The following is a 14922-nucleotide window of genomic DNA, read 5'->3' on the forward strand; positions in this document are numbered from 1 at the left end:
AGCACTTGAACAGTCCAATGGATTAACTAATCAACTTTCGGACACCAATACCACTTTGTCTAGAAACAACAAATGTGGATAGTGAATAATATATGCACGTAAACACAAGAAAGATATTTAATTAACCAAATATTTTGGTCTGGAAATAGCAGACCATCTTCAGTAACACTACAAGAACAGTTTAAAAAATAAAAGACGGTGGAATACTAACAATAGATCATTTAAAAAAAAACAAGCCGCGTGATGTTATATCACTAAGTATTAAAGGGAATATTTTTAAGCAGAGACATGATTGAAATAAAGATATTAATTAATAATATTAAATAACATAAAATTAATATGCATTAATGAGTTATCCTGATTAGACTTTCCCAGATTTTTGATATAGATATACAGTCATTCCGATTCAGGTTAGGACGATGGAGTAAGGCCTCTACGCTTTCTTTGAATAAACGTTCAAATTTATAACGGGATCTATGTAAGAGGCGAGTTTTTGACCAAAGGATGTTGTGGTTAGTTTCAATCCCGTGCTGAGCCAATCCAGATTTTTCAGGTTTGTTGTGATGAATGGAGAATTGATGTTCTTGGATTCGTTTTTCAAGAGAACGTCCAGTTTGTCCAAAATAGGAGAGATCACAGTTGCAGGGAATTTGATAAACTCCAGGAAGAGATAAAGCTGAGCGTTTGTCTTTAGGAGAAGGAAAATGGGAAGATAATTCAATAGGTGAATACGTAGCTGTTAATGTCACAAATACTCTTTATGTCACAAGTATCCTATTTTGTTTCGTTAGTTCGTAGGTCCTTCGTTAAGAAATTATTGGCCATAAACACAAGTACTTGTGATGATTAAGAGGAGAAATTGTGACTCTCGGTTTCCAAAAGCCCTTTCTGTTCACCCTTCGATAAATGGAAGATTTTTAAAGGAAAATGTTAGTTAAAAGATACTAAATTCTCTTGAGCCTTTATCTCTAAAAAATATAATAATCAATTCCCTCGGTTCACAGAGTTATTTTTGACTACGTTAAAACTCAAAAAAATTCCACTGACGCCTTTTCCCCAATCGGAGTAGCAGAGGCCGTTTATTCGTAACTTTTGAAGACTGGTGGGCAGCCAATCTATACCCTAACCTAATAGGGAGAAAAATGCTACTTGCCAAGGATCAACTAACTTGGGAAACGGTTAATGAAAAGTCTAGAAAAAATTCTAATCCGTCACTAGAACCTAAATTCTAACGGTTTCTCTTCGAGCTATGAATGAAAATGGCATTTCCACAGGGCTTAACATATATGAAATATAAACTTCTGTTTATTATTCAGAACATTTGGTTTCAAATTATAAATAAAAGTTCAAATGTTATCATAAAGAAAATATAATTTACTCAGCTATTAAAGTGTGCTCTCCTCCCAAATTAAAAAAAAAAAAGTAAGAGCATTAAAATTTCCGCTGATATGCTGAGGAACTTGAAAAATTATTTGGATAATTATGAAGACGAGCTTGGTACTTAGATATCTGTTTATGAGCTTCAGATTCTCATTCTAGTTCTCTAAGAGCTTGTATGATGTATTTCTGCCTTAATATAATAAGAATCACAGACATATCTTAGTGTCGGAAACCCTGGCTAGGATGCGAGGAACGTTTTAGCGATTTTCAACTGAATATGCTATATTATATCAGGTCGAAATCGAGGGTCTGGGATCTTTTGTAAGCTATAGGTTTGTCCTGGAAGTACGATTCAAGTGTATGTTTGTTGTTCATTTAAGGTTTTGTTTGGAGGGAGTGTTCTTATTAAATACTCATGAATGCTGTTCAAATCCCTTCTAATACGAACGGTTTCTTCTTGTTGTTCAGTTGCAAGCCTTTGGAATTTTCTAAAATTCGGCTAGAAATTTTGTAGCTTTATGCTGATCATAATAACAATAAACTCGCAATGTATATTTAATATATAACCAAATTACAAATCGAAATGTATTTTAAAACATCACTGTAGTCCTTTCAACGCGTATATCCTTCCAGAAAGGTAAAAACATTTTGAAATGATTTTACACGCCATAAGAGGATGTCAAACAATTTTCAGTTTATACTTTGTGTGTGCTGGCAACGGTCTTTATAGAACAACTTTCTATAATGGGTGTTGATATTCTATGAAGTGGCTGAGCATAGCGTGCGAAAGTTCAATGGAGTCAGTCTAAAAACCAGAGTGCTTGGTGTTAAAAACTTTAAAATTAACCGCTCTGTGTTAATTTTTGATGTTATATTCTTACAAGTAATTACTGAAGGCGTAAACCAAGACAGAAAAATATACATTACATGTATGGTCTAATCAACAGGTAAGGAAGGGTCATAGTCCAATTACCTTTGGACATTGTATAACAGTTTATTTCAATGCAATCAAAATGAAAATCCTAATGTGGTCTGTTCGTATTGCCAGTGTGACTACTTTGTTTTAATTATCAGTTTGCATTCCATATTATGTATACTGAACATAAATCAAGCCATTCTCAATCATTTAGCATTTCTCAGTAATCTAATGCCTACAATGAAAGTGTATAGTCGTTCGTGAGTGCAACAGAAGTCACTATGGAAATATTCATAATAATAAATTATTGTTGCAATATTTACTCATTAGACGGCGCTTTGATGATGACGTATGATTCTGATTTCATCCATTTTTTACAGATGCTTATCAGTAGTGATTTTTGTCGTTTGCATTTCTGGCAGTCTTTACGTGAGTAACGTTAAAGCCAAAAACGTTTTAAAAAAAATGCTTTTGAGAAATATTGTTTGTCACCTTTGAAGTAGGTACTTTATAATTTATAGTGAAAGGCATACTACGCAATCTTTATTACTCTCTGAGAGTTCGTAAACAGGCAAGTGTAAATATTTTCTCCCTTTCAGACATTTGTCTGTTAATTTTAATGCAGTATGCTAAGTACATTTTCGTGTACTTTAAGTCCCAGTTGATTATTAATGAGAGTTAATTCTTCTTTAAGGAAACTAAACGGATTGTTAACGAGTAACTTCATTTGTATGCTTATACATGCAAATTTAACGGCAAAGCTTGAGCCCCGTTAACAACAACCGATTCTGTAGACTGTGAAGTCAATATTCATATCCTAATTTCTCTCCGAAATCCATATTTGCTGACATCAGTGACGAAACAAATATCTTAAGGCTACTTCTTATTTAGTAAGAAGTTCAATGACTCACTGACCTTGTCAATATCATTAACAAGAAAAATTAAAGATTTCTATTTAAAGCATTACTGCGATTGCCCGTGTGTGTGGTAGCGTGTAACTGATGTGTAACAAATCTTTCTTATACGTAGATACATAAACGGATGACTACGCAGGACTTACAGAGAATATTTGGTGTGCAGTTTCACAACGCTGGTAAGTATATTTGCTTTTTATCGAGTATCATTTTTCTTATGTTGTCCCAGAGTGCATGAGCACTTCTTTAAAAAAAAAAATTACCAATAACCTAATTCTACACCGCATAAACACCAATTAATTTCTCCTATTTCATTTTCCATGGGGAAGTGAAATTGGTGGACAGATCCTATTTCGTCAAGGTTGCAGATTTTCTGAGGACTTCATTTAGTTCATTCGCTCTATTACGCTTTAGGTATTTGCACAAAACAACTACCGCTATTTATTAACGCCTAAGACTGATGTGTAGAACAGTTCTCGATAGGCAAGTGAAAAAAGTGTGACAGGCTCGCCTCCAGTGTAGGGTTTGGTGAAATGCGTGTATGTGTTTATCGGTTATTATCTTCAGTTGCAGCGTGCTTCTCTGCGCCAGATGCGTTGTTGTTCTTAATGTGTAGGTAAGAGGGAATGCATTCTCTACCTCGGAAGAAAAATTCGTCACTAAGTTGTTACACTTAAATCGGAAAGAACCTTATATTTGGAAGGTGTGGCCGGGACTAACAATTCTCGAATGAAAAAAGTGTGGAATACTAGTAACCAGTGGGGAGTCTTGGAATTTTTAGCATAAAGTTTGGATAAATTCTTTTTTTAAAATAAATGCGTATCTGTGTGATTACAGTTGCTTTATAATTTTTGCATCTTACTATTTTTTGTGCATGGAACAGAGTGACAACTTTCGTTGTTTGTGGAGCAACAAATGGATCACGAACTGTTTCAACTGACCGATGGGATCTGGTTAATCTGAAAATTCTGGAGCATATTTCCTGCATTTCGGACAAGTGTACTGGAAGCTGTGATTTACATATTACAAAGGCACAATGGTTAATCGCTCTTTTTTGTATAATTTTATCAACCGCCAATCGGATAATTACAAACAACTTAAGCAATGATTTTGGAATTGATTGGCCCTGAAATAATATGCAAAAAGTGTAAATGCAAACTTAATTTCTTCCTCTCTAGCTGTTAATGCGAGCTTTGTAAATATCACTATGTGCTTTATACAATGATATCTTATATCGAAGTGTTCTACCAGTGACCTTTTCCGGGTAAATGAAGTCCCTTACTTATTGTGTACACCATTCATTATTATTCATCTTTACGAAAATAGATTTCCATATTGCTCTTACCTTTTATAATGAAGTATTGTCCAATCTAATTTCCTTCTTAAGTTGGTCGAAGTTATTTTTATTTCGAAAGGGGAAAAAATTTAATCTGCCTTTTCAGACAAGGGTAAATGATCTGTCCAGAGTTTATTTTCTCATTTTTATGGATGATAAAAAAAAACTTATGGCTTCGTTTTAATTCAAACATATTCCTGAATGCAGATGAGTATATTTAAGATCCAAAGAAACAGGGTATTGATTATATTTTTTAATGTCAATCCCATACACGAGAGGCCTCAAGACCTGTAATAAGACAGCGCCGTGGGGGCAAGTTATTAAAGAGAAGAAAAATTTTTTTAAATTTAAAAAAGCCTGTTAATGGGTTTTTGAAGAGGAGGTGGTTGGCTCCGAAACTCAGCTGATGATATTTAAGATCACAGAATAGTAGATGGTGCCGATAATGTTTTTAATATCAATTCCTCACACGAGAGGTCTCAAGACCTATAACACGACAATGCCGTGTGCACCTCTGGATGAACAAGTGATGTAAGAGAAGAAAAAAAAAATCTGTTAATGAGTTTCTTAAAGAGCTAATGGTTGCATTCATTGGAGAAAACGATGCGAGGAAGGCTGTTCCATTGAACAGAAAAAGACTGAATGGAGGAAGAGGATGAGAAGTTGGTTTATAAGTTCAAAGTGAACTGTATGAATTCTGACGGCAATTCCCATGTCCCTACATGATTAGAGGGGAGTGGAGGAATGGTGGTGGCCAGTTCAGCGGAGGAGCGTCGATGAAAATACTTATGGAAAAGACGATGCGCAGAAACTGTGTCTATGAAAAAGCTATTGCAGAGTCTAAGGGGGGGGGGGTCATCTATTAAGCGCACAACTCTTCTAGATACAATCCAAAGTGGATTGTATCTAGAAATGGGTTCGTATTCGAAATTCAAATGCGACAACAGTAATCCAAGGTCGCGTGGATTTGGGATTTATAAAGTGTTAAGAGCTTAGCAGAAGAGTATTATTTAGAACGAGAAATACAATTTTTTGTAGACTGAAGACGTTTTGAATGTGATATATATATATATATATATATATATATATATATATATATATATATATATATAGAAGAACTATGTAAAAGCCAGCTCAAGAAGAGAAAAGTGATCTTGACTGGAAATCGGTTCGTTAGCGGGAGTGAAGTAGGTCTTTCTTTCAAGTAATAAAGCAGGATCATATTTTTATAGCGTTGAAGCTCGCTAGCTTTTCACTCTCTTGAAAATGGACAGAGATCGGTGCTTAAACCATTTTTATAGATCTGCAGCTTATGTCATTTGAGCGTTACAAAGTTTTGTCAATGAAGAAGAGGAATAGAATGAACTGCGAATAAAACTATGAAGTGGTTTTTTTCTCCTACATATCAATGACTTCTCATTGATATGTAGGAGAAAGAGTGTATGTGAAAGCACAAAAGCCCTCAAGTATTCTAGTATCAGATGTAAAAATCTGAAGCCTGAACCATCCGTTAAAGCACCCAATGAACGACCAGAGACGAAGCTTAGGATCCACTGAGAGAAGGGAGCGAGTCCATAAGATGACAGTTTAGAAAGAAGACACTGCAATGCCACACGCGATCAAATGCCTTGGAAATATAAAGAGAGATCACATGAGTTTCTTCAAATCTTTTCGTGGACCATGTCCTAAGGTAGAATGTTAGCGAGGCTATGGAGCGAGAGTGGCTGAATTGGTGGGTCTTCAAATTAGTGAAACAGCTGCCGTTACTACGTTATTTTATTATATCGATATCTTATGACTGGGAATGTAATATTGTCTTCACTAAACCTAACGTGAAGTGAGAAGCACCAGAAATATCTGAAGTAAACCGATTGCCTCTACGATAACATGCTTCCATTAGTGTCGGTTTGATTTGTGTTGAGCCTGATGTCATCAGGATCTTAGTGATCCTGATCATATTGTTGGAAAAATGAATGACTCGAATATACACAAGAAATACATTTTTCTTTATTTTATGTGCGAGAATAACTTCACACATACGAGATATTTTTGCCTTGCACGAATTATAGAAAATCATAGAATCGATAGTCCGAATACCTGAGTGTAGAGCTCTTACAACTTTCAGCACCGAAATTTTAATAAGCGCAAACACCGAAACGTGCTGCATGAAAGAGTTTTTTGTTTACTATGTTTCCAAAGCCGAATTGTAAATACAGAGAATTGGGGGGGGGGGGGGCTTTATAAGACCGGTTCTAATCCAAAATCTACTTTCATTATAACATTCTGAACTAATCCATCACAGGATCTAATTAGTATTTGATTTTCTCAGTTCCAGAATATGATGTAGCTCACATACGGTTACTTTCAAAACGTGATACCACCAGTGATGGGAAGCAGATACATTTGTCAGCATTTGGCAAGAGCGTACAGCTGCAGCTACAGAGGAACGATGAGCTTCAGGAGAGAATGAGGTCGTTCAAAGTATACACAGCAGAGAGTACCCAGAATGGAGTGAAGTACGAGGAAGTGCCTGAGGTGAGTGCCTTGCATGTGACTCAATCCTTGTAACTTGCATTTTCCTTATTGGTGTGCACATTCTATAAAGGGACGCATTGTGAACAGTGCGCGCGCTAACGAATCCGAGTGTTCTGCCGACAGTATTTCCATTTTTGATCTGAGTTTCATCTCAAGATAATCCTAATGAAAGTTTCATTTCAGTGTCTCTGTTTGAATAACACACGCGAACTTCTAGTATTTTCTCAGAATTAATTATTCCGTTCTATGCGATAGTGTTCTAGTTAATTTTCCATCTCCTTGTTATTGAAACGGACTAACAGAATCAAAGCTACCCAAAAGTCGTAACGATTGAACAGAGGCAGCTGATTTGTATTTCTTGAAGTTCTGTTTGCTCTCCCTGTCTAGCCTAAAGCATTTCTTCATGGGGATTATGACTAGTTCCTTAAGTAATTTCTTCAAGAATAGTATTCATTTAGACCAGTGTTTTCCTCTTAAACGTGAGTCAATAAATTACACTGGAGTAACGTACGTTGCAAACACTTTGTACCGTTACCATTCTGATTGTGTCTTTTAAATGTACAAGTTCTGTATTCGGGGGATAAAACAAATTGTTTTATCCGAGTGTTCTACCTACAGCATTTTCGATTTTCATTTTAGCGATAAAAAATGTTTTATCGCCAGTAGCGATTATGTTTGTTTGGGATTCTCTGTAGTGCAAGTTCGCGGTGCAGTGTTAATCCTTTTTCTTTCTCCATAATACTAAAACCTACTGTGACGAAAATAGCTGTGAATCTATTTCTTCATTCATTTTCTTAATTTATATAGGTCTTATATATCAATAAAATAAAGTGTTCTGTTTGAAGACCTATATAAATTTTCTTAATTTATATAGGTCTTATATATGAATAAAATAAAGTGCAAATAAATGAAAGGGTCAACGAATCCATGTCTGAATTCGTATGTAAGTAGCGGTGGAATCCTTCAGTCCGAAAGCGATATTTCGTCTCAGTGAACGACTTTCACCTATCGAATCGACAGAATATCACTTCACTTTTATAATATAGAATCAAATGATAATTCAGTAACCAATTTTTCTCTATTTGTCCTATGACTAATTATGTTCGCCGTGACTAATTATGCAAGTTGCATAATTAGTCACGGCGTTATCTCTGAAAGGCATCGGAGATATCACGCTGGAATTTCATTCAGCTTGAGAACTTGAGATTTTATTTTTTTAAATAAAATAACTCCGAGGACTTTAACCTTTCACAGCAATCGCCAAAGAATAAACATTTTTTAAATCATTGAATTTAGTATCGAATTCAATAAAATATTTATATTGGAAACTGCTCCGAACATCAGAACAAAAGACTTTATTCCGAATAGATCCATTGAGAACAACGTGGAACATGTGAAGCCTAAGAGGAAATAATTGAAATTGACATGCAGATGTGTTTGGTCGTTTGTGATTCGTCGATGTAATTCCAACATCGACGGGTCACATAAATGACCCAACCATACCTCATAACAACTTAAATATTCCTCCACAGAGATGAGCATTTCAAAGACACTGATAAGAACGTGAGATTTTAATATTCCTTATTTTCTTTTTTATGCATTATCAGCCGCATCGCTTTAAGAGTACATTGTTCCTTTGGGATGATCATTTAGTTGCCATCACATTCGCTGCAGTTAGCAATCTATAATTATTAAAAGAAAATAGACTAAATATTTATTTTATAGCTAAGCAACAAAACAGCGATTGACTTGTCAGTCTGATTATTTAAGACAGTTTTATTAATTAAAAAAATCTCCCAATAATATCCTTTGTTAGCTCCATACAACCTTTTCTGAAATAAAGCGTTTCCATTAACATCCCACTTTACTCAAACTGTTGCTGATCTGATGAACTCCATTATACTAAATTCTTGAATTCTGTCTCCGCAGATCCTTCTTATGTCGTCACTTATCGTGGAAAAATAAAGCATTTCGAGCACTTCCTCTTCGCATGTAGCTGATATTTTATCTTCAAACTTCTTTCTACTTTCAATCTGTTTATTTTTGTTTCATTTTTCTCATAAACACGGTTGATCTGCGACTAAAAATCGCATCCATTTTTGTGGTTCCACGCTCATTTCGCAAATGCCAACAACCTTTGGACCATTTACGAAGGAATGTTCAAATGTCAAAGAGCTAGTCGTCTGTCTGTTTCCAGTAAGTGGAAGAGAAAAATGTACTTGGATCCATTAAAAATATCATTTTCGTCACATTTATTTGCAACTTTTTGCAATTTCAGAAAACTGACAATTTATTTTTTCCTGGTGACTAAAGCAACTACAGAAATGATACGAGTAGTTGCTTTAGCATCTCAGAAATTGGACATTTTACCCTACAAGCATCATATTGTCACGTGTTACAAATTCTCCGTTACGGAAGAGAATTGTATTACATGTTCCATCCTAAATCATCCATGGTAACACTGAGAAACAGCAATTAGTCAGAAAACGGCGAACTCAAGCCGTATTTTGGGTTCTTAGTTTTTCAATAATAATCAACTCATTGAAAAGTCTGTTCTTGTGGAAAATCAATCACGGTTGAGTCCCGCAGAAAGAGATCGATCACTAGCAGAACGGCATGTATTCGTTTTAATTTCTTCATCGTGAGTTAGTTCTTGCGTTATATTTTTGTAACCACGTTCGAAGGGAAATAAATACTCTGAGAGATATTTGTCGATCTGATCTTTTTTAAGATGATGTAATACCTAATAAGTCATGGTAGAAATAAATAAAAACTAAAGAAATTAGATGATTTCACACCTCCTTAAGTATTACTCAGCTGTACATTTGGCTTCCTCGAAAACCTACAGATGTGGACCCGTATTTCTGTCAGAGGGGTCTAAGTGGTAATGACCTGAAAATAAAAATGCTGTTATATCGTTGTGTTCAAAAGTCGAGTTGCATTTTAGCGACATTGCAATGCAAAGTTTATACGAACAACTTGACCAGGATCTTCCCGCTCCTGTATTACCTTCGGTCTGTATGATGGAAGTTTAAGTTTTGTAGGTTAAGGAGAATATTTTATAGGAAACCTTATGGATGCTGCAGACATGCGATCATAGAATGCCGTTTCTTTGCCTGCAAACAATAAAACTAAACTCTTGGGCTACCATTTAATTGCCGATTGATGTTTGGTTCAATACACTATTGCTTTATATTCTGATTCTCTGTAATAGGGTTTACAGGGAGACTATGAGAAAATAAGGGGGACATTACTTTCCTATCTAACTGCTCTGCATTTGAGATGGCAGTGCTCCATCCATGATCGAATAATTTCCTTGCCAGAAGGGGAGAGAGAATATGATGCGTCGATTTTTTTTTAACCTCTTCGATTTTTGCGGAGCTTCTTTTGAAGAAGGATCTTGTTTATAATTTTCGATTGCAGGAATATTATTTCTGCTATTGTCGCGGTTATAAAGTTGTTTAAGGGTCGCAACTACATATCTTGTAAGTAATGCGAAAAAACTAAGGTTTCTGACTTGCATCCATCCTCGCCTTCCTATGGTGAGATGACTACACATACTTTATAGTACAACATGATCAAATATCGCCAGATGGGGATTTCACTTCAGCAAAAGGAACAACTTCAACTCAGTTTAAAAATACATCATTTGACAACAGAAGCATCAATGAAAAAGAGGGTGGAACTAACGAATACCATGTCGACGTAATTAGTGTTATTTGGACTAAGAAGACTGAAATATTACATCCTTCTAAATAATAAGATTTATTCGACCACTAGAGATCAGAAAGGAATGCGTATCTCCACTATTTGACACTACATACTATTTGAAGCTGAACTGCTTGAATGGAAGTCACTTTTAACTGGAATAATGGGAAAAAATTTCGAAATTGGATTTACTTTTGCCTTTGGTCATTAGAAACATCAGTTGGCATAAATATATACATTCGAAAGGAACTTGACATTGCAAACATTCAAGAATGTAAGTAGACAAACTCTAAGATAATAGGCTCGCTTAAACAGAATGGGAAAGGAAACGTCAACAAAAAATGGCAGGAAAAGAAAAAGCCCTCCAGGAAGATCTAAGTGGATTAATGCACTTAGGAGTGCTTCGGAAAATCGAAATGTAAGAAGTGATCAAATCAGAGACTGACAGGTAAGACCAATTTGTGGAAGAGAAAAGTTATTTGTTGGGAAGTAGTCAGGAAGTGTTAGTGTCTGATATCTGGGCCTCCTCTTTCTTGGGGATATTCACCAGACAGTCATTAGGATGATTAAATGTTCGCATATTGATTCCCTGTTATTGAAGACGGCATATAAATGATTTGACTCGAACATTCTGGATTAATTAAGTTTTTCACAGCAAAAGGCTTCCAGTACGGATGCTATTAATTGAATAAGCCAAAATGGAAAACAACAGCCTAACATCGCGGACGTTGCAATCGCTTTATCCCCTTAAATATTAATGTCAATGTTTTGATTCAAATTTTAACGACATTAAACAAAGCAAATAACATTTGATAAAGAATTGTTTTCAGACAAATGCACTCGAATATTTACGATCACAGAATTTTTTTGACAATACTGGTTCCTTACCAAGGTTGTAAGAAGCAAAAAATAAATAAAAAATATTAAAAAAAAATAATAATAATAAAAGATTTTTTATAAATTCAGAATTTCTCCAATGACAGCTGATTGTAGCATCAGGGAGAGCTGCAACCACTTGGCATTTGATGACGGGGGATTATCTGAAGACACCCCGCTCTTTTAGTATAAAAATATGACCGAGGGATGCGAAAATGAATAATTACTATACTTACTTACTAGAATAATTACTATAGGGATATTCTGCATTAATTAAAAGAAATTAGTTTATAATTGTTGGCAGTTTTTATGAAGAAATCAAAAAGCAAATGTAACTATTTAAATTATTTAACTATTTTTAAATTGTAAGAGTGCCTCGCTTTTTATAACCCTGAAACGTAATATAAGCATATTTATTTATACTTTTATACTTTTTATACAAGATATACTTTTAAAACCATTATTACACTCGAAAATTAAAAATGTGGTTCATAATAAAGGGAAGAAACTACACACGGTGCCAATAATTAATAAAAGTTTCGCAGCTTTCATGGGTGGGAATCCCTCCCATTATTTCTAAGTTCTTATGAAGTTTTGCATTCAAAAATGGCGTCATCACGAACAAGAGCGAGCTCCGTTGAAAGCGGGCAAGGAATGAGCACATAAAAAAAAAAAATATTAGTCAGTGGTATGTGAATATCCCCCCCCCAATGCAGATCCTTTATATCGATGGCGATGCAGTTAAGTCAAGAACCTTTGATCGTCGCTGACTGCTTGAAATAACTTGCAAACAGTCCAACGGATGTGGATTTTAATGATTCTCTTTCGGCAGTGGTGCTTCTCTTTTGTCTTTTCCTCATTCCACTACTAGCGAGTGCAGCAGACCGATAACTTAGAAGCAAAAGAACGGTCTTATTAATAAGCTGTCTTCGTAGCAAAGGGGATACTTTTCTGTGTAGATGAGAAAAGCGAAACTGCTTGAATTGGTGTCACGAACACTTAAAGTAACATCCAACTAATCTTTCGCAAACCAACTAAACAAATGTTCATGTGATTGCAGGTGCAGTGTGAATTTTGTCTTTTTTATTCAACATTAACGAGCATAACGTTGTATAATTCAGTGTTTCGTTAATGTGTTTATTGTATTGTCATACCAAATTGACAGGCAACATTTTCTCAATTTTAGATCTGTCCAAGATTGGCTGGCATGTGGTTCATGGCTTTTATTCCTATCAAATAACTGAATGCCAAGTTAACAACAACCAGCCATACATTTTGAGCATTGGATTAGAACAATCCAAACGTCTGTTTAGCTGATATCATATTAGCAATCATAACTCGATGTCATAGAATATCATGGATCTTTAAGTAGTTCAACAGTGTAGTCTGAATCTACTTAAAGTGCTCACACTTAACATTACAAAATTTCTTCAAAATCTCCAAGGTTTTGTCACGTTCTTTAAATTTAACTACAAATGGATTCGTATTTAAAAAACATCTAGTCATAAAAACACGTTAGAACTTCGTAACCATTCTATCCACAAATGCAAGTCATTTTGGAAGAACTTTTGACTTTTATATTTCATAGTATTTTTTAAAGAAAGTTGCAACAAGACTTGGAACCTAATACCTAAAAAAAGATGGGATAAAATAAAGCCAAAGGATCCCGTCTCTGCTCCTATTAAGGAATAAAAGGGTTTCAGGAATGGAATTTTTCCCATTTTTCTAAAGCAAAAGAAAACTTAAACTACATTTAAAAAATTTTTCTTACTTTGTCATTTGCATTTCAAGTATTGTTTCAATCGTCTATTTTAAGTCTCAGGACTACATGTAAGTTTGCTTTTTTTTTTAATCTGAGAAAGCTACGAAAATTAATCCAACGCGACCACTTACGTTTGTCTTCTACAAATAAATAGCACGAGTCAATATCTGGATTTCCAGTTTGTCAAGATATACTTGACACTATAGGCTAAGAGCAACGAACGCAGAAATTCCCATTGTGACGAAAATTGTTTAGTTTTGAAAGTCATACTTTGACTTATTAATTTATTGTAATTTGTGTGTTCACAGCATATAATGTGAACATATAATCTATCATTTGGTAAACGTAATTGGATTGCAAGAGAATTTTAACATGCAGTTATGTAAAGCATGTGTTAATATACTACAGAAAGCATTCAAAACGGATATCAATTAAGTTCAAGTGAAACATAGCTGATGAATAACAAGATTAAAATACATAGTGGGGGCGTTGTTACAGACACCTGGTGGATCGGTTGCTAGCGATGAAGAAATGCATCACCAAATAGAGCGCGGAAATAGTCATCATAATGAGGGGGGGGGCTTTAAATATCCGAACATTGATTGAAATCGCTTGATAAGAATGAAACTGAATTTATCGGGCTGTCGCGGAACAACTTCCTCAAGCAGCATGTGACAGAAGGAACTCGTGATCAAAGTATGTTAGATTCGGCAGGGGGGAGGGTTCAGTCAACTATTCTGCCTCCGGTTGGTGACAGTGATCATGTGGTACTCACTTGGGAAGTAGCTAAGTTTATGAATGTTCATTCGGAAAAGGTTACACGCTGAACTACAAAGCAAAGCAGGAAATTATGATCAGCTCAGCAGTATATTGGGTTTTGCGACATGGTGTCGGTTGTTGGACAGAAAGGATATCGACAGTGAGTGGGAAGCATTTAAATAATACTTAAACGATGTGATAGCAGAATATGTCTCTAGTGTGCGAAGAATAAATAGAGTAGGAGTGAAGTGGTGTGTCTGATTAATCTAATTAAGCAAGAGATTCTTACGAAAAAAAAAGATGTGGAAGGAATACTGCGTGTATAAGGATGATGTCAGTTATTATAAGAGCAGGTCTGAAGAGTCAAGTGTTGTACGGAAAGCTAAGTCTTAGTACGAAAAGAAACTGTCTCTGCAAGTTAGACAACCCACAAGAATTCTATCATTATGCTCCAAGTAAAAGAAAGAATGAATTTGGAAGAATGAATGCAAATGCTATGCGTGTGACTGGTGCAGAAGTGATTGTTCAACTAACGAGCAGCCATTTTGCTAAAGGCTATCAACCTGGTGTATGCATCTTTGAGCTCACTGCCACCTCTTCACTGGATGAAGAAACTCGGGACTAATGTTAATGAGAAGGAGGTATTAGAGCTATTGCACAAACTGAATAAGTAATTCAGCAAAGGGGTCTGATGGGATATCAGCACGGATGTTAAAAGGGTGTCCAGCTGAACTGG

General features: G+C 35.3%; 1 protein-coding gene across 1 annotated transcript in view; it reads left to right on the top strand.

Moving 5' to 3' along the window:
- The first annotated feature begins 3337 nt into the window (after positions 1 to 3337).
- LOC150100991 (A disintegrin and metalloproteinase with thrombospondin motifs like) overlaps positions 3338 to 14922 on the top strand; it is a 56633-nt gene continuing 45048 nt past the window's right edge. Inside the window, exons 1-2 of the mRNA XM_090401957.1 lie at positions 3338 to 3389; positions 6876 to 7081. Of these exons, the coding sequence (XP_090258083.1) occupies positions 3338 to 3389; positions 6876 to 7081 (258 nt within the window). The remainder of the gene's footprint in view (positions 3390 to 6875; positions 7082 to 14922) is intronic.

The sequence above is a fragment of the Typopeltis vanoorti genome, chromosome 12 (genome assembly GCF_054136105.1).
Source record: "Typopeltis vanoorti isolate ZY-2024b chromosome 12, IOZ_Tvanoo_1.0, whole genome shotgun sequence".
Classification (NCBI taxonomy): domain Eukaryota; kingdom Metazoa; phylum Arthropoda; class Arachnida; order Uropygi; family Thelyphonidae; genus Typopeltis; species Typopeltis vanoorti.